The sequence below is a fragment of the Carassius gibelio genome, chromosome A24 (genome assembly GCF_023724105.1).
Source record: "Carassius gibelio isolate Cgi1373 ecotype wild population from Czech Republic chromosome A24, carGib1.2-hapl.c, whole genome shotgun sequence".
Lineage (NCBI taxonomy): Eukaryota > Metazoa > Chordata > Actinopteri > Cypriniformes > Cyprinidae > Carassius > Carassius gibelio.
The window spans coordinates 2,756,174-2,780,451 of NC_068394.1; the positions used below are offsets into that span (position 1 = coordinate 2,756,174).

The 24,278-nt window shown below is 34.4% G+C and overlaps 3 protein-coding genes and 1 long non-coding RNA gene across 4 annotated transcripts in view; 2 read left to right on the forward strand and 2 right to left on the reverse strand.

The window, feature by feature from the left end:
• Positions 1-4,614, forward strand: part of LOC127945957 (uncharacterized) — a 12,067-nt gene extending 7,453 nt beyond the window's left edge. Inside the window, exons 2-3 of the long non-coding RNA XR_008150984.1 lie at positions 4,141-4,223; positions 4,479-4,614. This is a non-coding gene — a long non-coding RNA (uncharacterized LOC127945957). The remainder of the gene's footprint in view (positions 1-4,140; positions 4,224-4,478) is intronic.
• LOC127945941 (serine/threonine-protein kinase SBK1-like) lies at positions 1,988-11,953 on the reverse strand. The gene is made up of 5 exons (XM_052542149.1): positions 10,646-11,953; positions 10,237-10,354; positions 7,694-7,866; positions 6,511-6,713; positions 1,988-5,260 (listed from the first exon to the last, which is right to left on the reverse strand). The coding sequence occupies exons 2-5, from the start codon at positions 10,275-10,277 to the stop codon at positions 4,487-4,489; spliced, it is 1,191 nt and encodes a 396-aa protein (XP_052398109.1). The 5' UTR covers positions 10,278-10,354; positions 10,646-11,953; the 3' UTR covers positions 1,988-4,486.
• A 3,011-nt stretch (positions 11,954-14,964) lies between these two features.
• LOC127945946 (N-acetylglucosamine-1-phosphotransferase subunit gamma-like) lies at positions 14,965-18,896 on the reverse strand. Its single transcript, XM_052542158.1, has 10 exons — positions 18,546-18,896; positions 18,315-18,369; positions 18,096-18,218; positions 17,009-17,092; positions 16,828-16,921; positions 16,590-16,704; positions 16,430-16,512; positions 16,231-16,353; positions 15,326-15,407; positions 14,965-15,194 (listed from the first exon to the last, which is right to left on the reverse strand). The coding sequence occupies exons 1-10, from the start codon at positions 18,592-18,594 to the stop codon at positions 15,112-15,114; spliced, it is 891 nt and encodes a 296-aa protein (XP_052398118.1). The 5' UTR covers positions 18,595-18,896; the 3' UTR covers positions 14,965-15,111.
• A 247-nt stretch (positions 18,897-19,143) lies between these two features.
• On the forward strand, positions 19,144-23,997 carry tsr3 (TSR3 ribosome maturation factor). Its single transcript, XM_052542160.1, has 6 exons — positions 19,144-19,515; positions 19,731-19,938; positions 20,509-20,702; positions 21,495-21,662; positions 21,762-21,816; positions 21,914-23,997. Exons 1-6 carry the CDS (start codon positions 19,395-19,397, stop codon positions 22,017-22,019), a joined length of 852 nt encoding a protein of 283 aa, XP_052398120.1. The 5' UTR covers positions 19,144-19,394; the 3' UTR covers positions 22,020-23,997.
• Positions 23,998-24,278: the final 281 nt, after the last annotated feature.

Consider the following 24,278-nt stretch of genomic DNA (forward strand, 5'->3'; position numbering starts at 1 on the left):
GTTTAATTTTGCATTTATTCTTTTACTATTTGAAACAACTCATTAGTATTTTTTAACAGAGAGAGAGAGAGAGAGAGAGAGAGAGAGAGAGAGAGCGGGTGAGACAGAGAGAGAGAGAGAGACAGAGATAGAGTGAGAGTGAGAGAGAGAGAGACCTAGTTTTAATGACCTTCAGATAAGCAGCAAAAGATGGTGCAAAGCAAAGTAGGATAAAGAGATGAATTAAGAAATGGGGAGAAAAGGCCAGAGAGTTTAATTCTATTTATGTCTACAGTATCCAGTGAACAATTGTGTCTTCATTAGTTTTGGCTTTGAGCCCTGCCATTGAGGCAATTTTTATCCAAAAAAAGTATTGTAGTATTGTAAATATTTGCATTACCTCACTGTAACGCTGTAAAGATTTACATTACCTCAATGTAACGCTGTAAAGATTTACATTACCTCACTGTAACACTGTAAAGTGTTACATTACCTCATTGTAACAGTTTAAAGATTTACATTACCTCACTGTAACAGTGTAAAGATTTACATTACCTCACTGTAACACTGTAAATATTTACATTACCTCACTGTAACGCTGTAAATATTTACATTACCTCACTGTAACACTGTAAATATTTGCATTATCTCACTTTAACACTGTAAATATTTACATTACCTCACTGTAACACTGTAAAGTGTTACATTACCTCATTGTAACAGTGTAAAGATTTACATTACCTCACTGTAACAGTGTAAAGATTTACATTACCTCACTGTAACACTGTAAATATTTACATTACCTCAATGTAACGCTGTTAAGATTTACATTACCTCACTGTAACACTGTAAAGTGTTACATTACCTCATTGTAACGCTGTAAAGTGTTACATTACCTCACTGTAACACTGTAAATATTTACATTACCTCACTGTAACACTGTAAATATTTGCATTATCTCACTTTAACACTGTAAATATTTACATTGCCTCACTGTAACACTGTAAAGAAAATTACATTTTAAAATTAAAATTATAACAGAAAATGTAAGATAAAAGCTAATTCAAAATATTAATAAATACTGTATTCTGTAAATATTTATCTTATTCAATTCTAATGCTGTAACATTTCACATTACCTCTCTGTAAAGGTGTATTATTTTTTATGATATCTAAATTCACATTATAATGTTTTTAATATTCCCATAATCTCATTAACAGTCTGCACTATAAATATGTTACATTCTCTGTAATATTCCATAATGTTGGCTCACAAAAAAAAGAAAAGAAAAAAGAATTGAGTTCACATCAATCTTTTTGAGTTATGACAACTTCTGATGAAATTATGTTCAAGCAACAAACCGCATTTAGTTAATAATTTGTGGCTAGGTGTTCATCTTCAGTTCTCTCTTCACAGCAGTTCAGTCAGATTACTGTTTGAACTCAGAGGGAGTGTTAGTCACATTAAAAAAGTTAACAGCTTAAGTCATTTGTGGATTAATGCGTATTGGAGATGCAAACCGTTTCAAACGATTCAGTTCGATTTGGTGAACTGGTTCAGAAAGATCCGGTTACATCGAATGATTCGTTCACGAACCGGATATCACAAACTGCTTTGTTTTGAACTCTCTCACAACACAATGCTGAATGAAGTCGTAGTTTTTGCTATTTTTGGACCAAAATGTATCTTCGATGCTTCAAAATATTCTAACCGCTCCTCTGATGTCACATGGATTACTTTGATGATGTTTTTCTTACCTTTCTGGACATGGACAGTATACCGTACACACAGCTTCAATGGAGGGAATGAGAGCTCTCGGACTAAATCTAAAATATCTTAAACTGTGTTCCGAGGTCTCACGGGTTTGGAACGACATTAGGGTCATTAGGGAGTTATTAATGACATCATTTTAATTTTTCGGTGAACTAACCCTTTAAGTTGTGGCTATAGTTCCTCTTGAATTTGATAAAGTTTTAAATTGCAAATGAAAAATACAAAACAGATAACGGCAATTTGATGTGCATTTAATCTGTTTATCATTCAGAACAATCTACGACTGTATGACAATCCTTAAAGCAGCTAAATAACATCAAACCAACTACTGTAGATCAAATTTCCAAGATCATTTGAATAACCCATTAATGAACATGAAAAAGAGCTAAATGTATTGGTATTTATTTTTATCTGTACTTGAGTTTGTTTTTGAATAATTACTTGTGCTCATTTGCAACATACATACCTCAAACATAAGACTTGAACTGCTCTATACCACCTAAATCAATATCGAATGCATCCTATGTAAAGAAACACTTTAATCTAAGACTAAAAAGAGTTTCTGTAGAGGTTAGTTAATTGATTGTTTGTTCTCTGATACAAAAGAAGCTATGAATTAGCACTACCTGACGAAACACAAGTCACAACGTACTAGAGAGCAGATGCTCTCATGTTTTTACCTAATTGACCCATTATACGAGAAAAACACAAGAGATTGTCCTCAATTTCGCTGTTAAGATATCACTGTTTATCTAAAACCTCCTGATGCATCTCTTCAAAGATCTGTTTGAATGCACACTTTGAATCCAAAGAGAAATAATAAAGTCCCAGTGATCTACGGAGACTGTTACTCAGGAGAGGAAGCTTTGAAGACTGAATAAAATGTCTTTTGTCTTTTGGGAAGTCCATCCAGTCAGTCTCCAGGTCATCATGACATCCGGTCGTCTCCTAAAACTTAAAAAAAATCCAATATAAAATCGTATATCTTATTCTTCGATTGGTGCACGTGTATGATTCTGTCATAGGCTGGTTTGAAAGTCACATGATGATCCACCAAGAAAAGGTAGCGTTCAATCTTCATATCTTCATATCTTAATAAGCTTAATAGTGCACTATAGGAAAATTAAGTGCTAATGAAAAAAAAAAGGAATCGACTAGGCCTGTGCGATTTGGAAAAAAAAAAAAAAAAAAAAAAAAAATCTTTTTTTTCTGATTAAATTTGTGTTTTGGTCAAAAATTTTAATTGGGCCAGAGAATTCGTCCTAAAATTTTTGTGATATATATGAAAATAATTAGTATTTTTCTGGTATGATTATATTTATTACTAAATAAAAAAAAACTAAAATTTTATAATATTATTACATGTTATTTCACTGTAAAATTTAAAATATTTTAAAATAATAATTTATAATTTTACGTTTTAATTAAAAGTATTTATTTAAAAACAAAATAACAATTGTATTTTATTTTTGGTTCTATTTAATTTTATTTAAACTGTGTCCTTTAAAAGTTGATTAACGCACTAAGCCATATCACAATTATGAATTTATTTTGATTGATCGCGCAGCCCTAGAAGCCTCTTTATATTAAAGGTTTAGTTCACTCTACATTATTTACTCTGTCATGTCATTTAAAAATAAAACCATAAAAAATTCCTTAAATGAATATATATATAAACTTAAGCTTATTTTATTTCAGCTAGTTGTCAAAGTCATTTTCATTTACTTTAAGTTGAAGTACTTAAATAGCTAAAACTAAAAACTAATATAATATAGACACACACAGCAAAATTACTGAAAATATTAACTCAATTCAAAACCATAAAGAATCTAAAAATAAAATCCTATTCAAAATACCAACAAAAAACTATAATAGTATATCAATGATACTAAAATAGCACTTGCTTCAAGAAAGACAAAAAAGCACTATAAAAGTAGTTTATACGACTCATAAAATATATTCTAAGTCTTGTAAAACCACATGATGATCAGCTTTGAGTGAGAAACAGACCACAAAAAATAGTATCTCTCAAATATAATTCAATTCGAAATGAAAACATGGAGATACATTAGAACTGATGTCAATGACCAGACACAATGCAGGAAAAAAATGCACAAATTGTACCTTAGGTGAATAAATGCCACTAAATTTACCTACATTGGTGCATATTAATAAATTATAGTACACTATGGTACTGATATGCACCTTTTAGGGGTAAATAAGGTACAAATCTGTCTAAATTTAAGTTTACTTACCCAGCTGCTGTACTCCTACAAGTACAATTTTTGCCATTTTTGGTCAATAATGGCTTAAATTTTGGACTTTTTCTCACATAAATCTATGATGGCTTTAGAGGACTCAGAATATGGTGCTTTTATGTCATTTCAGGATCCATTATGGAGCATCGTGCAGTATTTCTTTATTCATGATCCACGGAAGAAGAAAATCCTATGGGTTTGGAACGACATGAGGTAAACGATGACAAAATTTCCATTTCTTTTTGGAGTGAACTATTCCTTTAAAATGAAAGCAGTTTTAATGAATTCAGTATGTTTACCTAGTGAAACAGATTCGTTTCTAGTGCTAAAGTGACCTGTCTTTTACTCTAAATCAACCAGGTTTCATAGTTTTGCTAGACCTACATTTATGGCAGTTCTATTAACTTTCATAACTGTTCCTGTGTAGTTCTGAAGTAATATTGCTACCTTTTTTGCGGCTATATCTAGTTTGGGCTTCATACACAAATCTCAATGGGAGTGGTCATCATCACTTTGCTCTTGTCTTGACGGTTGGGAGACGGGCTTTTGGAGGACTCCTCCCTAGAAGAATGTGGTTCGGACAGGATGCTACGTTTGAGGGGGGTGGGGCGTAGACAGGAAGTGCCTGAAGGTGGAGAGGGCTCTGCGTGTCTGTGGGCGGAGCAATGTGTGGAACCGCCCCTAGGCGCTCTACAGGAAGCTCTGCGGCGGTGATGATTGAGTAGATCGTATTTAAGGAAGTAGAAGACCTCTTTAACCCCACAGCGCCGCTCCGGCTCCAACGCCAACAGCCGGCCAAACATGCGCAAAGCATCATCTGAAAACCGTCGCCATTGTGAGGGAACAACGCCGGGAGGAAACGCCCCCCGCTGCCATCGCTGAAATTCCGAAAAGAATGCGTCGTTAGGCAATGCAGCTTCCCAGGGAAAGTTTCCAGTCAGCATGCAGAACAGCAGAACTCCGAAAGCCCACACGTCCTGGGTCGTCGCCACCACGATTCCCTCCGATACCGAGGCCTGGCACACCTCGGCGGCGGTGTATGGGATGGTGCCGCTGATCCTCTTGATCCGGCTGCCTGCCCGCCGTGTCATTCCCAAATCTGCCAATTTCACGCGTCGACACTCGCGGTCGAAAAGCAGAACATTTTCTGGCTTCACGTCCCGATGGACGAGACTCTTGCTGTGCATGAAGTCCAGAGCCAAACCCAGCTGCTGAACGCAGCGCTTGACCATCTCCTCCGGCAAACCGGCCTGGACAGAGACACAAACACAAAGGCACAGTCGAGAGAGGACATAGAGAGAGAAATACAGTACAGGCTCTTAATCTGTGAGGGAAAAAGCAATTGACCTTGATCCAACTAGTTTGCCATAATCAAAATCAGCAGGATCTCATGCAATTTGTGCCTGGTGAGCACCACAGATGTCTTCAGAATCCAGATACCAAGCATTCATAAAGTTATGAAAATTCCCAGGGCTTTTTTATCACTTGGTGCAAAACTATGCATATTTTCTTATCAAATGAAAAATGTGAGGAAAAAGTGCACAGATTCTGTGCAAGACTGGTTAAAGTTTGCAGCTGGGTTTCTACATTATGCAAAAAAGATTAAATGCATACTTATATATTCAGTTAAATAAATCAAAAAGATATAGATATGAGATGTTCTTATTATTCTCCTTGTTGCTTATTACTGTAATTCAGCTCTTTAATGAAATCAGCATAAAGCAATTGTATGAACGATGAATAAATATGAACGATGTATAAATATTTAATATTTAATTAATTTAAATTTAAATTAAAGTTTTTCATTTCAATTGCTTTTATTTTTTCTTTATTTTCAATTTATTTAAATTGGATTTATTATTATTATTTATTAATTTATGTATAAATGAATGCATCAGTTGAATTTGTGGTTAGACAGGCTGTGTGTTAAACCTACAAATGCATGATTAAAGCTGCAGTAGGTAACTTTTGTAAAAATATATTTTTTACATATTTGTTAAACCTGTCATTATGTCCTGACACTAGAATATGAGACAGATAATCTGTGAAAAAACCAAGCTCCTCTGGCTCCTCCCAGTGTCCTATTGCCATTTGCAGAAAGTCATGCGCTCCCGGTAAAAAACAACCAATCAGAGCTGCGGTCCATAACTTTGTTTGTGTTCAAAATGTAAAAAAATTAATATAATAAGCGAGTACACCATGAATCCATTTTCCAAACCGTGTTTTGGGCTTGTCCTGAATCACTAGGGTGCACCTATAATAAGTGTTTATATTCGGACTATTTTAGATTGCCTCGGGGGTACCGCGGCGGAGTAACCCAGAACCTTTGTGATTCTTCATAGACATAAACAGAGAGAAGTAGTTCCGGCTACGATGTTCTTCCGCAAGACGCAAGCAGTTCTGTTTATTAACCGCTAGAGCGTCAAAAGTTCCCTACCGCAGCTTTAAGTGTGATTTGCAATGGTTCCCCTTCAGTGTTAATAATGAGGTGTTGTGGTACCTGAGGTGGGATGATGTCGAACAGATCCCCTGCAGGTGCGTACTCCTGTCCGAACACATAGCTGTCCTCCGTCTCAAACAGCGTGTTCAGGACCTTGATGATGAACGGGCTGCAGCCCAGCGCGGCCGTCAAACTGTACTCACGCAGAAAACTACGCAACTTTGTCTTGTTCTTACTCACGTACTTCAGAGCCAGTTTAGTACCTGCAAATACACGAAATAGTGGTGAATGAAATATGATGCATCAAGATATTTGAATGCACACAAATCTCAAAACTAATGGTTTTCAAAGTGATGCCACAGAAGTTTTAGGTTCCCAAAAAAACCTTTTGGTGAATAGTTCTCAATCATAAGAACATTTTAATAATCTAAAGAAACTGTTTCTACTATAAAGAACCTTTTTTGGAATTAAAAATGGTCTAAAGGTGTTAAATCTTCTTCATAGATTTTACTTTTGAGAGTGAATTGCTGTGTTGTTTTAGAATCATTGATATACTATTTTAAGTAAAAAATTATTAGCTTTTATTTTAATATTTTACATTTGTATTGAAATATGTCAAATTTTTATACATTTTTATTTCAGATTTAGTTACTATAGTACTTCAAGTTCAAATTTCTTCAAAAGAAATTTCACATTTCACATCAAGTAAAGCTCAAAATATTTATGAATATTTTGAATTGTTTTTATTTTTATATTTTTCCATTTTTGTTTTTAGGCATTTCTTGTGTTTTAGTATTTTTTCTTATAATTTTTTTAGCGGCTAAGTTTTTTATTTATTTATTGGTTTATTTATTTGTCAGTTATTTAGTTATTTAAGCACTTTACGTTCAACTAAATAACAATTAATAATATTGCCTTCGCAAATATTTTTACTATTTTAATGTGTTTTTTTTTTATTTAATTTTATTTCAAGTAAAAAAAAAATTTATGTATTTTAATTAACCCTGCACAAGGGTAAATGAGATTTAATAGCTACAGTTTAAAATGACTAATTACTAATAGTTACATTGAAATATGACATGCATTCTAGTTTCATGGTTCATTTTTGCCGCTCGACAGCTTCCATCTCCATTCACTTCCCTTGCATGGCGAGGAGCAGCCAGGACATTTATCAAAACATTTATTTTGGTTCCACAGGAGGAAATAAAAAAGAAAATCGGGTCTTATTTTCATACAGACTCACCCTGTGTCCGATGCACTACCAAGTCGACTTTGCCGTAGGTGCCCTTTCCTAAAGGAGTGATCAGCTCATACTGCTGTTCCAGCTCCGAGGTGGAGAGAGACGTGATTGACAGCGCCTGCATGTCCTCGACCGGAGCGCTGCCCCGTCCCTCTGGGAGAACCCCCACCTGGGCACTGAGAAACACACACAAACATGAACACAAACTCATTTCAAGAAGAACTGCATTCTGGGAAATAACTCTCTCCTGGTATAATAGAGCTCCTTGATGGTGTCATTTGTCTTTCTCTGTTCATTTCTCTCTCCAATGTCTGCGTCCTCTTTTCTTTCCTCTTGTCAGCATCCTACCTACACTCCATTTCCCGAGCCGTGTACCTGACTTGATGCTCTCAGACGAAGCAGTCAAATCTTTCTGAATATTTCTACAACAGCAAAGGGCACTAACTGAGTCACGCTCCTCGCGGGAATAAAGCAGTGACCTAGAATGAAGTCTCAAATTATCAGCATCATGCATGGTGACAGCACGCCGAAACAAGACCCTCCGCCGTGCATCAGCGTCACACAAACACAACAACTGATGCAGACACCGGGCGACCTTGAGATGACCTACCAGAACCCACTTAACCCCTGACTGAGAAAGTGATTCAGGATCATTCTGGTTTTGTCTAGAGGTCATTGCCAACCTTGGATTTCTACTGCATTAAACAGCCATTTAATCTATAAGAATTTTACATTAATAAATTAATCCAACAAAACAAACAAAATGGGCAGAATTAGAATAGAAACTTTCTATCTTGTAGAACTGCTTAAAGGGTTAGTTCACCCAAAAATGAAATCGGCCTGTGTTTAACTCCGCCTCAAAGCATCGTGGGTGTATGTGACTTGCTTCTTTCACACGAATCCAGTCAAAGTTGTTTGAAAACGGTGGATGACGTTGCATGGTAAGTGACGAATGTGGAAACTAAACAAAACACCAGTCACGAATAAGAAATATTAAATGAGGATTTGTACAGAAAAATGAAAGAGGAGACTGGTTTTCCTTTGCTAAAGTAAGGAAGGCACATGCGAGACATACGTCCTGCATCATCCATCTGCATGACTTTGTATGATGGAGGCGCACACTTTACTTCACGTCTTCTGAACAGTTGACATCAAACACCTGCTTACCCTCACTGAAAGGCTTCGAAGAGCAAGGACAGTTTTTATATAACTCCGACTGGATTCGTCTGAAAGAAGAAATCACCTACACCTAAGATGCTTCGAGGATGAGTAAAACACAGACCAATTTACATTTTTGGATGAACAAATCCTTTAATGCCAGTTAGCTGCATTTTGATGACTTTGGGGTAAATTAGAGCATTCTGGGAAATAAAGTGTTTTGCAATTAAAATTATATATATATATATATATATATATATATATATATATATATATATATATATATATATATATATATATATATATATCTTTACTATATACATATATATATATATACAAAAAATATAATACATTTATTATTATATTATTATTTTTATTTTTTTATTATTTATTAGTATTATATATTTTAATTTATTATTAATATTATATAGAAATTAATTTTCATTGTAGTGGAAAAACACTTAATTTATACAATAATATTATTTCAGTCTATTTGAATATATAATATACATATATATAATTTTTCATGGAAAAACACTTTATTTCCCAGAATGCTCTAATTTACCCCAAAGTCAACAAAATGCAAAATGTGTGGAATTTAAATGTAGGAAGTTAATTGCAACTTAAAAGGCATTTTAAATTCAGTTCTGAATATAATGATGAAATAACAACACTACGGTCATTGGTTTGATTCTGTGGGAATGAGCAATAAAACTATTTGCTACATTAATAAATATGAATTTAAAATATACATTTAGTCTCACACTGAGGGTGAGTTTGCTTTCTCTATATAGATGTATCTTAAAAGCTCTCTATTATAGTAATCATAACAGCCTCCCTTAATACATAGAACACCTGAAGATGACCTTTGACCTGACCTCCCTAACGGATCACACACAGTGTTCAAACATTCAAACTCATGTTTACACTCGAACACCATGTATACAAACGCTAAATGCATCAGCATGACATAAAAAACTGCTTTAAAATGATTCTAATTGTTAAATAAATTCTCATTACATTTTTATTATTTTTAATGTATACATTTAAATATTAACCATTTTTACCTCTCTTTCTCTATCCTTAATTTTTTTTCACCTAATTTTTTTTAGTCTCTTTCTGTACTTCATATGCTTTGGCGATATTATGAATGTTACCGATCATGCCTACAGTGTCCGACTCTGAAAACATCAACAACAACAACAAAAATGCATGAATACTTGATGTGCCTCCAGCAGCGCAAAACAAACAATACAGCACAGCAAGTGCCCTTTCCCTCAGCAGCAGGTACAAGCGAAGCATCTCCAAACAAAAGAAATCAATAGACAAGTCAGGCTTCAATTTCACACAGTGATGAGCTGGATGAATGAGAACTCTCTTGAACTCACCTGCTGGTGCCCTGCTGTCTCTCTTCCTCATGTTCCTGCATCCAAACGCCGCGTCCTGATCTCAACCCGGCTAGAAATTCATCCCTCGTCTGCTGAGCATCCAAAAATGCATGACGTTCTATCACAAAAAAAAGAGTTTCCTCAGCGCTTTGTTTAACAAAATGCACTGCAAGTTGCTCTACATCCTGCACTCATGATGAAAAAGCACAGTCTGTTTGTGCTGCCCAGCTGACTGTTTTCTGCTTTCTTTGTGTGCTCCTGAAAGAAGCCGCTGGAGCGCGGGGAGCGAGGAGCTGGTGTGTGTGTTCAGTCATCAGTGATGTACAGTGTGTGTGCATGAGAGACAGAGAGAGATGGAGGGGAGGGGTGCATGCATGTGTATCTATCAATCTATGCATGAATGACCTACTTCATTGCGTTTCCGCTCTCAGAGGTTGGAGGAACAGCGCTGGTGCTCGGCGCGTCTGTGTCTCGCAGCATCCAGGGTCCCTTTAGGGATGTCAGATGTGCAAGCCAGTCTCTTGTTCCCATGTTCACATGATCACAAGAGCCCCTCGAGCCAGCAGTGTCCCGTCATTCAGGCTTCATTTTCACCCCCAATTTAATGCAGAACATGGAAGTTATTTTTAGATCTGCTTTGCATTCTGACATTCAAGCACATTTTTCATCCAAGTTCTCATTCCAGTGTTATTATGCATCCAGTGTTATAAGAATACCTGTATTAGTTTAATGTTAATTTAGTTGTTTTTGTCATCTTTTTTATATATGTCCATAGTTTTTATCATTTTTACTTTGGTTTTAGTCATTTTAGTAGTATGTCTAACTAAATGAAAATGAGAAATAATGTCTTGATCTCCTGCTGGAGTGCCTTTGAACTCCACCAGAGGGCACTCCACCTCTGACTCTTGACACTCTATCCCAGACTACATTTCCCATAATCCTTTGCCGGACTCATCAACTCTAAAAGCATTCACTTGTGTCTTGATTCCTCATCAGTTTCACCCTGTTTATAGCCTGGTTTTACACTCACTCATTGCTAGTATTGTTAGCCTTTAGCATTCGGTTCCTGTGTTTTCTTTGTTCTTTGTCTTGTTTTTTAACCCTGGACTGTTTTCTGGTTTTGTGATCATTTGCTGCCTGCCCTGACCATTGCTCCTTTATTGGATTACTCTTTTGTCTGCCCTGGATTATACATGTTTATTGCTGTTTTGACCACTCTTGCAATAAAGCCTGCATTTGGATCCTCAGCTCCACTGTCACACCTCCCGCGTTACAAATACTGTCTAGACAACAAGTCGAAATGAAAAAGTGTACGTTTTTTTTTTTAATTATTAAAAAAAAAAAAATAATTAATAAGCAACATTTCAAAAATATAACAAATGTTGCTTTAAAGTCCGTATTTTGGTTAAACTTTATATTTGTATATTTTCTGTATTGTTGTTGTGTTTTGACAGGCGTCTGAAAGCCCGTATACATAATAATCTCACCTCTGCATTGTGTTACGCCTCTGTTTCTCCTTTCATTACATTTTCTCTCATCCTCTGCCTCACACTTTTTGTCCTAGTTTAAGTTGCTGTCTCCTTACTTTATCCAGGTCGACATGTTTTTTTTTTTTTTTTTCAAGAAACATGAGGTCTTATAAAATATGGGCCTGAATGCACAGGTACAAAACTTCTACTAATATCTAACCAGTGAGCCCACATCTACTGCACATTAATTATTTAATTGTACCTAAACAACTTCATCATCCAATAATAATAATAGTAATTATTATTATTGTTATAAAGGTGGCACATGGTAACAATTAGTATAAAAATAAAAATTAAATAAATATCATTAATTATTTATTATTATATTATTAGAAATATAATTATAAAAAAATGTATGATGTTATTATTATTGTTATTATAGTGTTATTATTGTAAAGGTTGCACATAATAGTAAAAATAATAAATTATAATTAATACAAATCATCAAAATTATTAAAAACATTATGTATTGTATTATTATAAATAAAATAGAATTAATAATAATTATTATAATTTTATTATTAAAAATGTAGTTAGTATTTAATAAAGCACATAATAATAATAATAAATAGAACAATAAAGATAATAAATTATTATTATTTTACAAATTTAAACAATACAAAATTATAAATTTATTTTAATTATAATAAATATAATATTTATATCACTATTGCATTACTATTATTATAAAAGTAGCTTCTAATAATAACATAAATTATTATTATAAAGGTGGCAAATAATAATAATAATAACACAATCGATATTAATACAAAAATTATGTATTTGCAATATAATATAATGTATTATTATTGTCATTACTATTAATATTGTTATTATTTAAAATTTTTAAATACTAATTATTACGGTCGTTGTTTTTGTTATTATGTGCCATTAATAATAATAATATTAATCATTACTATTTTTAATCTGAAATCATTATTTTAAAATTACAGTATATTATTTTTATTAAAGTGGAACTATTATTATTATATAGAAATAATCTTATGTAAATAAAATAATTTTTTTGTTCAAGGATTCAGGTTCCAGTCTGCTGAACTGTATGATGCACACAGCTTCTGTTTTGAATGCCATGCATGTGTGTTAGAGGACCGTAACATCACGTGAGGTTCTCCACAGAGGCCCGTTTGTCTCGCTCTAATGCTCTTCCTATCGTCCTTCCTTAAAATACATCTGAACATATGAAGGAAAGTGTCTGGTTTATAAGAACTGAGCAACATCTTAGACTCTCAGCTGTGCTCAGCAGGTCTTTGAGGATCTTCCCAGTGTTATAATCGCTGAATATCCGTGATCTGAAGCCCTTGACTGCCTTCCGAGTGTATTCAGCAGGTCGCGGGTCTCTGGAGAACAAAAAATGCCTCCAGCTCGTTTGTTGCCTTCTCCATCTCCTGTGTAAGAAGAGCTGTCATGAAATGAACAGAAGACAACTGAGAAGCTCAGGGATTTCATGCAGAATGTTATAGTAGCATATTTTGCTGTTGTGATTTAATTCGATGAATGCCTTAATTCCCCTCCTGGGGTTTGATTGACAGGTGCTGAAACTGCATCTGTCATGAAGGGAGCAGGGAAGTCAGCGCTGACCTTTCTGTGGTCCAGACCTACATGTATTTGTCAACTTTAAAGGTTTGTGTAGAAGGAAACGTGCATGTTTGATTGCTAAACACCCGTTCAGAGCAGTCCGATATTAACTCGGGAGTTTTATGAGTCATCTGCAATTCTGAGGAGACTGATGATCCACATAACCCTTAAATATCTCAGACTGCTTTCTTTCACCCTTTCAGTGCGTCATCGTGAGGCAACGGATGTCCTGCAGGCAGAAGTTACATCTTTGTAAAAAGGTCACTTGCTCGGTCTCTTCTGCAGTTTTGTAGATCAGGAATGACTCCAATTCATCTTCTTGATGGTAATAAAACAGATCTTAAATCCACCAGGCCATCAACATGTTTTATATGATGTTCTGGGTCAGTTTATTCCGCATTACATTATTGAGTTGACAGCAATACTAGTTAAGCTAAGATGGTTTTCTTGAAATTTCTTGAAATGTTGTTTTTTTGGATCGTGAACGTGCCTGGAAAGTGTTGTGGAATGTGCATATAAAATTTCTATTACGTCTGTTATGTCCCATTTTGTAAATACACACACACACACACACACACACACACACACACACACATATATATATATATATATATATATATATATAAGAAACACATATATATAGAAACATACTTCACAATGTTCTGAAAATAACATTATTTCATATATATAAAAAATGTAACATTATTAAATCATTATAAATCCACAACATGTATCTTTTTGTCTCTGAACTACATTTTGACATATATTTTGGTATATGAAGGTGGAAAACAAAAATCTTTTCAAAAATATATTTCACTGAGCTTGACTCATTACAACATACGTATATTCATCATATATTTACTATATATTTTTGCCTTAAAAAATAAAATTGCTGCATGAGATTAGTGGGTAAATTTGATTTGATTTAATATATATAGAGCATATATGTATATATATAAAGTGTTATGTATTTTATGTCAGTTTCTCCACCCTCTGAGGGAATATAGATTTACATTTATGCATTTGACAGAAAGCTTTATTCAAGAAATATCCTTTTTATCAGCTCATGCATTTGAATTGTTTGGGGACGTGAATGATTTAATAATTTCTAGTGCTATGCTCTACTGTTTGAGCTTAAAAAAAATAATAATAATAATAAATAAAAAATGAAATATAAAGATTTTCATTAAAAAAGGCCTATATTAAAAATACTATTTAGAATATTAATTTCTACGTATAACATATGTCCTAATTTTGCTCTTTTGTGATGTGTGAGAAGTATTAATGTTAAAGGTTTACCCGAATGTTACAACCAAAGAGAAACTGCAGGCCTGACACAGATGGGTTGAGGGTTTTGTCAGTGGATGTGAGCTGTTTGTTCTGCTAATACTGTCTTGTGATGGCCAGAGGAAAGAGAGAATTGGACAGGAGCAAATACTAGCCTGGAGTGTGAGAGAAGGGTATTTCTGTGTAAATGTCAGAGATGCTTGGATTGTACACAAAGCAGAAAACTGGGCTGGAATGTGAACAAGACGAGAGCTTTGGATGCTGCCATCTAGTGGTTCAAATCTCAAGTTACAGGCTTGTTTGATACAACGACTCATTTTTTCTTAATACATAAATGCTTTATTTTTCATAATACATTGTCAAGTCAAATCAAATTTTTAAAAAATCACTAAATACCATTATCTCACAGTAGCATTAATTTCCTGAATGATTAGCCGAAGGTTTTGTGATCCTGATGGGCATCTCAGTGCAGATCAGGGATAAAGCCGGTGTCACCGCGGAGGTGTTGGTCCTGGACGGGTGAGGGACCCTGATCCCGTGTCCTGCCTGAAAGACCGGGAAGAATTTAACTGCTGCACTTAACCTGTTTGAGCACCAGTAATGCATCTTAAAGGGATAGCTCACCCACTTTAGGTCATCAATAAACTATGATGAGCTGAAGTGCACACGTGTCTCACCTGTTGTCGTCTGGTAGGAGATGTTATGTTGTGTTAGGAGCGATTGCAGCTGCTCTATCTCCACTCTCTGCTTTTCAAAATCCTGTTAAAATAAAAACACATGCTAAAAACATGTGCAAAAACTGAATCCCAGCACAGAGCACATGTTCTGCACTAAATAATTTAAGAGTTATGAATTTTGCATTTGTATTACACTAATAAACATACTGTTCACACATCAATGAAACAGGTACGATTTCAGTATTAGTAATAGTATAAGCTGAATGCGTTTAAATAAGCAGTAAACAGGTTGTATATATTTATTATAATTAAATCCAATTGGTTTCAAACAACTCGTGCATTTTAACTGGATATCGCTTGTTCCACGGTTAGCCATAATTTAACCATGTTTATACTTTTAAGCTGAATATTTGTGACCCTGGAGCACAAAACCAGCCTTAAGTTCCTTGGTTATATTTATATTAGCAATAGCCAAAAAAAAAAAAAAAAATGGTATGGGTCGAAATTATTGATTTTTCTTTTATGCCGAAAATCATTAGGATATTAAGTAAAGATCATGTTCCATGAAGATATTTAGTAAATTTCCTACCTTAAATATATCAAAACTTAATTTTTGATTAGTAATATGCATTGCTAAGAATTCACTTGGACAACTTTAAAGACGATTTTCTCAATATTTCTCAAATTTTAAAAATAGTTTTATCTCGGCCAAATATTATTCGATCCTAATAAAACCATACATCAAAGGAAAGCTTATTAATTCAGTTTCCAGATGATGTATAAATCTCAATTTAAGACTGGGTTTTGTGGTCCAGGTTCACAAATTACATTCTTTTTACAAAGAACTGATTCTAAGCAATGTGAATAAATGCAATTTTATGATTAAAATAAATAACATGTGTGACCTGTGTGCACTGCTCCAGACTCTGATGTGTGAGAGACGTCGCGCTCTTCTCTGCTTTCGGCTGTTGAGCTTTTCTCAGGAGACCAGCTTCTTCAAACAGCTCCTTCAGCAGCTTATTATATCCCTAAACACACACAAACAACTGTTACTGTGATGTTCTCAAGATGCATGGAGACTGAAACACTGTGTCTGTTTGTCACCTGTTCTGTGATGAGATCTTCATATCGAGCTTGAGCAACTTCATCCCACTCCTTCTGCAACGCCTCGCTCAGAACCGGATACACTGAAACCCAAGCGAACAATCAGACATTGCTAGGTTTTAAACTAACTAGTGAAGAAGTCACATGACACTTAACTCACCTAAGAGGGAGTGTGAATGGCAAACAAGTGGCGTCTCAAACGTCAGAGAATAAACACACGTCTGTGGCTCTGAAACACTCACTAGTTTGCTGCTATTCCCACAGACCAGGAGAACCTTGAATATAGACATAACATCCGTCACACGTCACCATTTACTGGCTTCCAGATACATCTACATTCGAAGGTTTCCATAATCTCAAATTACAATGAACACATAGAGTGCACATGCAATAAAAACCTTGGTCTGTCTGTTCTTGTTTCCGCATGAATCTCCTTCTCGCATCCACATGCCAGTAAATGTGTTATTCTCAATCTCCCATTCCTGCCAGATACTACACATAGCACAGAGATTTCACATAATACAGCTTATATTTAGTCAGCTAAACTAACTAGAACAAAGTTTTTATAAAGATCCTTACCCCAGGATACCGCTGTATGCGTTCCATCTGAAACTCTGCTCATGCTGAGTCACGTTGTGAAATGGACAAAACACGTATTTGTACCTAAAAAGAAATAAATAAGAATTGATTAATTTTAATAGCACATAATTACTTGTTTCCGCCATGGACTTAACAAAAAAAGTTAACTGTGATTTTTTATGTTACTTACATCCCGCAATTATAGTTGCACTGTATTTTATGTCAAATCATTTTAAATAAGTAAAAAAGTTTTTTTACATTTTAAAAGTTTTTACATTGCTTGTTTTATTCTTTTATGTAAGGCACTTTGAATTACCATTGTGTACGAAATTTGCTACATAAATAAACTTGCCTTGTCTTGCCTTATAAAATTGATATCTTGCCAATCAGAATTGTGAAATTAAGAAGTCACAATTATCTTTTTTTTTTTCTGTGGCAGAAGTATGTCATTTTAATGTGGGTTTATTGATTACACATGTTGGCCAGTGGATTAAATGTTTATTTATTTATTTTTTATATGAAAAAATAATATTTTATATTTAAATTTTAGTTAGAACAAATTTCACAAAAATTATAAGAATTAAAAAATATATTTATATATTTTTTTTAACCAGGACTAGGTGTTTGCTTTTATAATTCACGACTGAAAACAATTTGTAACATGAATTAGATGTACCGTTTTATGGTAATGCAATGTTTGAATTTAAAATGTGTTTCAAATGTTGAATTTTGAGATTTTATGTTTTCAAGTGATATATAATTTCTGAAGTGTGACAGAGAAAAAAGCACCAAAGAAAACTATTTTTAACAAAGGTCGGAACTCCTGTTATGATGTAGGTTTTTGGGGTGAAGTTTTATAAATTAATAAATAATTAATAAAAATTTAATTTATTACTTTCCCTACATATTTTTTTAACAAAAATGAATGGTTAAATATCTATTAAGGAGTCTTAGACCTTTCCAATGATACATGATTAGATTAGTATTTAATTGTAATGTAGTGAAGTAAACATAGGCAGCCCACAGAGGGGCTCAGTGGCAGTTAATAGGTTAAATACAGCTTTACAATAGTGTTAATGTGACTGACGTGGCTTCAATGTAGTTGTAACATTTCCCTGCCAGTCTGTGCAGATGTGGAGGTCCAGATACTGGAGATGGGCTGATCTTCGCCTGCAGACGACTATACTGAGACACAAGCTGATTATTCAGCCTGAAAAATCAAAGTGAGGAGAATATGAAGAGTCTGTTGTATGAATGCATCTTATATTGCATCTGAAAATTGTACAGGGTTTGCTGGAAATCTCACCCAAATGTATTAGGTTCCTCCACTATCTTCATCTTTCCTCCTGATGTGACAGCCACTGAAAAAAAAACTGTATTATTATCAACTAAGCACTTTACAAAACTGTATGTAAAGCAAATGAAGATGCTTTTGTGAATAAACACATTGAACAGTTTCAGTTCCGCGTTCAACAACAATGTTTTGATCAAATAATCCAATCATGCATTAAAACAAGACTCAATCTATAACACTCACCCAGTGCTGTCAGATACAACAGGCGCAATTTTAAACATACAGACTCCATAACTCTTCAAATCGTGGGTTTCTGAGTATTTACATCTCTGTTTTTATCTCTCCTCTGTCTGTTCATGTGACAGAACTGAAAAGGTTACCGAAGGGAAGAGTTTAGCTGCAGGAGATGATGTTGTGTTTTATGAACGTGTTACTTGTAAAACGCAGCGATTGTCGATAAAAGACATAATAATTAATAGTTTTAACAGATACGGTGATATACTTATATTTAACTGAAATAAATGCGTCCCTTTTGTTGCTTATATATGAAACACACATATAATATAAAATATATAAAAAAACGTTCGTGATTGTAAAAATGTCGGGCGATGGCCGTCAACCAAAAAATATTATTCGATATTTCCGGAATGAAATTCTGCTTAGATAAAAGTCCTCTTCGGTTTTAACTTAATCGATTATTATGTGTCTATTTTGTATAGCTCGTTAATAGTATTAAATTTGAAATTTTTTATTTGTATTGTATAGCCGTAATTAAATCAATATATTGTATTTGTATTGGTGTCATTTCAATGAAGGTGCGTATTTTGTGCTTTGTTACAGTAACAGCCATGTTTCGTTACGTCACCGTGTTATGGCCTCGTGAAACAGCCTGTCGGAGTAAATTTTGGGGATTTGCTCTAAAACCTCGTAAATTTAAATGTATGCCATTCGTGCCATGGTTTAGCGTAAAGTAGATGATTTATTGGTGTGTTGTAGGCTGTAAGGTGGTTCAGTAGGTTATACCGTCAAACCATTACACGCGTGTGAAAGTTAAAGTTATTGCTAAAATCAAAAGTGAGGTGGATTTCAGGCATGGGACGTAAAAAACAGGGTAAATCTGATCGACCCGTTCACAAGGGCAAAGACACACGCCACAGGATGAAGGGGAAGTCATTAGAAACTTTCACCGAGGAGATGCATGAGGCTCTGCAAGGTCTGTGATAGAACACACATGCACACATGTGATAGAACCATAGACTGACTGTATGGATAGAACACATATGGATAGATGTTAAGGAAGTGCATGCAATTTTGACATCTTTATGAAACATATGAACTTAGATTCATGTAATGAAGTGAATTACTCAGTTTAATTTTATGTAATAAAGCTTGACATACATGACATTTAATTATGTTTCTGTGTTTCAGCCAGTGAGGATGCGGATTCAGAGGCAGCAGGAGGTGTGAAGTTGCCCTGTCAGTTGGCCATGTGGGATCTGGGTCACTGTGACCCGAAACGGTGTACAGGACGAAAGCTGGCCAGGAAAGGTTTAGTGCGCTGCCTGCGACTCAACCAGCGCTTCAATGGACTAATACTCAGCCCAATGGGAATCAAATACGTTACACCTGCGGACAGGTGGGCCACGGGAAACATTTTCACAAAATTGTAGTTTGCTTAAGAATTTTAAATTTTTAATTTTTTACTCTTACTACTTTTAATCAGCAAAGATGGATTAAATTCACCATAAGTGACAGACAAGTTACAATTTCACGTTTTAAAACTGAAATTGTAAACATCTACATAAAATAATTTAATAATAAATGCTGTTCTTTTAAACTTTCTATTGATCAAAGAATCGGATTACAACAGTAATAAAAATCAGAAATGTTTCTTTAGCAGTAAATCAGCATATTAGAATGATTTCTGAAGATCATGTTACACTGAATGCTGAAAAATTAAGTTTGCATCACAGGAATAAATTACATTTTAAAATATGTTCAAATAGAAAACAGTAATTTGAAATTGAAATAATATTTCGAAAATTTTTATAGCGTTTTTGATCAAATTAATACTGCCTGGTAAACATAAGAGACTTAAGAAATCTCATCGACCCTAAACTTTCTAATGGTAGTGTAGATAAAAAAATAAAAAAACAACAACAAACATTTATCTCAGTTTTTAACCTATAATATTCTTCATTTCCAGGGAGATTGTGGCACAGGGTGGTCTAGCTGTGATTGACTGTTCATGGGCACGACTCGAAGACACGCCTTTCAGCAAAATGATTGGTTCACATCCGAGGCTTTTGCCATTCTTGGTCGCAGCAAATCCTGTAAACTATGGAAAGCCATGCAAGCTGTCCTGTGTCGAGGCTTATGCTGCCACCTTCTGTATTGTGGGTAAGCAGATCTTAGATGTTGGTTTCAATGTTGCTGCTATTGTGTGTGGGCTTTGTATGTCTGTATGCTATATTTTAAACTGTCTATTCATCAAAGAATCCTGAAAATCCAAAGAATTTTAGCACTGATAATAATAATAATAAATGTTTCTTGTACAGCAGATCAGTATAATAGAATGATTTCTGAAGGATCATGTAACACTGAAGTAATGATGCTGAAAATTCAGTTTTGCGTCACAAGATTAAATTACATTTTAAAATAGAAAATTTTAATTCTAATGGTTTTCTACAATATTACTGTTTTACTCTATTTTGGTTCCAGTAAATACATTCTTGGGGAGTAGAAGACTTCTTTAAAAACATACAAAATCTTAAACTTTTGGACAAGTGAATATTGTTTTGCAACTACAGTATTCTGACAAAGTATCATTATGGTAATAAAACACTTGATACCTTTATAAACACCTCATACTTTGACAAAGGCTACTTTTTTTGCTGAAACTAATAAACAGTGTTTACATGAGTGTGCAGTTATATTTTTTATTTATTGAATTTATTGAATAAAACATTTTACAACATGGTTTTATTTGGTAATGTTACTGTTTTTTCTGTCTTTATGATCAAATAAATGCAGCCTTGGTGAGCATAAGAAGCTTCTTTTCAAAACATTCAAAAAATCATATTAATCCCAAATTTTTAAACAAGAGTACAGTTTAATAACAGCAGCTGAGATTAAATAGTGCACATTTGGTAGATGTTAACGTTTATGTGTGTCTATGTGATCATGCATCAGGATTTCGTGACCTTGCTGTGCTCCTGCTGAAGAAGTTTAAGTGGGGTTTGGGATTTTTGGAGCTGAATAAGACTCTTCTAGAGCGTTATGCATCCAGCCAGTCAGAAGAGGAACTACTGGCTGTGGAGAAAGAGTTTCTCAGTGCCGCCCCTCAGGAAGAGGATATAGGTACAGTTAATTCAATGATTTAATATAGTCACATTTACTGTAAATGTTTTACTAACTTTGATGTTTTTGTGTGCGTGTGTTTATTCAAAAATTTCCCAGATCCTTTTGATGTGGACTCAGGAAGAGACTTTGTAAATCTCAACAGACCAGTCCAGTGAGACCGTTTTCCTCATTCTGTTATAAACTTTTTTTAAATATTTAATTTCAAATTGAAGTAGGTTGAAGTGACCCATGTGGGTTTTTACACTCAGGGCTGAGGATGATGACAGTGATGAGACATCAGAGGAAGAAGATAATGGTGAAGAGGAAGAACAGAAGAGTAAAGAGGAAGATGATGAAAGTGATGTGGCGTCTTGAGTTGTGTAATCTTAAAATGAAACATTTGGGGAAGAAGGAGGTTCAGTGACTGATTTACTAACATTGACCTTCACTTGACATTAGCAAACTTATGTTTTCTCAGTGTTTGCAGATGGTTGCAGATATGGAACTAGTAAGTTAACAAAACCAGCGTTATCAGTTTTCAAGATTTCAGTAAGCAATTTCCCAAAATACTTTTTATAATGTGGAAAAATGTACTATTTGTTCACGAGAAGAATCTTCTCAAACTGTAATAATGTTTATTATTGCGAAAAATGTTGACTTGTTTATAAGTAGACTGAAATGTTTAAATAAATATTTAAATGGTATTTGCTTTTTTAGTATAGGTTACTAGGTGTTTGACTGATTTTACACAGCCTGTAAAAAAAAAAACAGATTGATCCTGGAGAATTAGTAAATTACAGACCGATCTCAAATCTACCTATTCTGTCAGAGGTACTAGAAAATGTATACTACTCACAGTTGTTCTTTCTTAGAGAGAAATGGTAAATCAGTTCATAGCAATGAATGAAGAAGTATCAAATCATTCACAAATGCAGTATGGAGTACCACAAGGCTCGGTACTAGGACCATTGCGTTTCATGCTTAACATATCATCAGGAAACATGGTGTTAGTTTTATGCTGATGATACTCAGCTCTATATTTATTTGTGGCCTGATAAAACATAAAACTAACAGAATGCATATCTGATATAAAAAAAAATTCTACTGCTAAATTATGAAAAATAGAGGTTTTAATTATCAGACCAAGATCCTTTGCATGTAATAATCTAGAATACTAGAACACTTGATGGCTGTGCTGTAAATTCTTCTTCATCAGTTAGAAACCTAGGTGTGCTATTTGGTAGCAACCTTTCCTTTGAAAGTCATGTTTCTAGAATTTGTAAAACAGCATTTTTCCATCTTAAAAATATATCAGAATTATGACCTATGCTCTCAATGTCAAATTCAGAAACATTAAATAATGCATTCATGACCTCAAGTTTAGATTATTGTAATGCTTTAATACACTGCAGTCTTAATAAACAAATTCCATTTAGTCAAAAATGCAGCAGCTAGATTCTTACAAGTACTAGGAAGTATGATCATATTAGCCCAGTTCTGTCAACACTGCACTAGCTCCCTATTAAACACTGGATACATTTTAAAATCGAACTAATTACTAAAGCTCTGAATGGTTTAGTTCCAAAGTACTTGATCAAGCTCAAATCGTATTATAGTCCTTGACGTCCGATCTCAAAACTCTGGCCATTTGATAATATCTAAAATATCAAAATCAACTATGGGCGACAGATCCTTTTCCTATTTAGCCCCAAACTCTACTTAGCATTGTTCGGGAGTCAGATCTCTTTAACCATAACACACAATCTCATCTCTGTAGTTCAAATCCATTAAAGGTTTGTTAGGCTGCATTAATTAGGTTAACGGGAAGCAGTACCACTTCCCATAACACCCAATGTACCTCTAACATCATAAGAAGAATGGCATCCACAGGGATCAGCACCTTTGACTTCTATAGCCTTGAATGTCAGCGGAGACCATGTCAACTAGACGAACCCTAGAGACAGATCCCCTGTGAAAACATTATCTGCCATCGGTACAAGACCATGAGAAGCAGACGTGTCCACACCAATGCTGATTTCATCTGGCCATAAAAGAACTGACCCCCCCAAATGAGCCTGGTTTCTCCCAAGGTTTTTTTTTCCTCCGTTACTGTCATAGATGAAGTTATGAAACTGTTTATTTGACTGCACAGACACTATTTAAAGGGAACTGAGCTGAGCTGGACGATGAAATCACTGAATCAACAATGAACTGACTTTAACTGAGAAACTATTTTCTCTTTGTTTTCTAATGTTGTTCTCTTGCATTATCAGAGCACATTTTTTCAGTTTAACACTTTAATGCTGCTTTGACACAATTTGTATTGTATATGAATAAAGGTGCCTTGTCTTGACATGACTTGTAATTTTATTAACTTACATGTAACTCTATTGGGGCCTATTACCACGTGCATGCATTATTGTATATACTACTTTAAAGCAAGGGTTTTCAGTATTTTAGATGCCACGGATCCTCAAGAATGACCCCATCCTAAAATATAAAAGACATGTAAACTATATATTGTTGTGTATAAAGGCCCAATTTATTCTGTGAAACTTTGTATTATACATAAAAACAGGTATTTGTATTAAATATTTAAATAGTTTTCTATTAACTATAGCTTATTATTTAAAG

What these genes read in the sequence shown, in the direction of transcription:
- LOC127945941 (XM_052542149.1), bottom strand. Translation starts at nt 10,277, where the DNA reads ATGCAGGAACATGAGGAAGAGAGACAGCAGGGCACCAGCAG. An exon ending in GGTAGTGCATCGGACACAGG is followed by an intron (nt 6,714 to 7,693) that starts GTGAGTCTGTAT and finishes GTGTATTTGCAG; the next exon opens with GTACTAAACTGGCTCTGAAG. An exon ending in TCGACATCATCCCACCTCAG is followed by an intron (nt 5,261 to 6,510) that starts GTACCACAACAC and finishes GTCTCTGTCCAG; the next exon opens with GCCGGTTTGCCGGAGGAGAT.
- LOC127945946 (XM_052542158.1), bottom strand. Translation starts at nt 18,594, where the DNA reads ATGGAGTCTGTATGTTTAAAATTGCGCCTGTTGTATCTGACAGCACTG. An exon ending in CCATTCACACTCCCTCTTAG is followed by an intron (nt 16,513 to 16,589) that starts GTGAGTTAAGTG and finishes CTTGGGTTTCAG; the next exon opens with TGTATCCGGTTCTGAGCGAG. An exon ending in GTCTGGAGCAGTGCACACAG is followed by an intron (nt 15,408 to 16,230) that starts GTCACACATGTT and finishes TTATTTTAACAG; the next exon opens with GATTTTGAAAAGCAGAGAGT.
- tsr3 (XM_052542160.1), top strand. Translation starts at nt 19,395, where the DNA reads ATGGGACGTAAAAAACAGGGTAAATCTGATCGACCCGTTCACAAGGGC. An exon ending in TGCCACCTTCTGTATTGTGG is followed by an intron (nt 20,703 to 21,494) that starts GTAAGCAGATCT and finishes ATCATGCATCAG; the next exon opens with GATTTCGTGACCTTGCTGTG. An exon ending in CCCTCAGGAAGAGGATATAG is followed by an intron (nt 21,663 to 21,761) that starts GTACAGTTAATT and finishes AAAATTTCCCAG; the next exon opens with ATCCTTTTGATGTGGACTCA.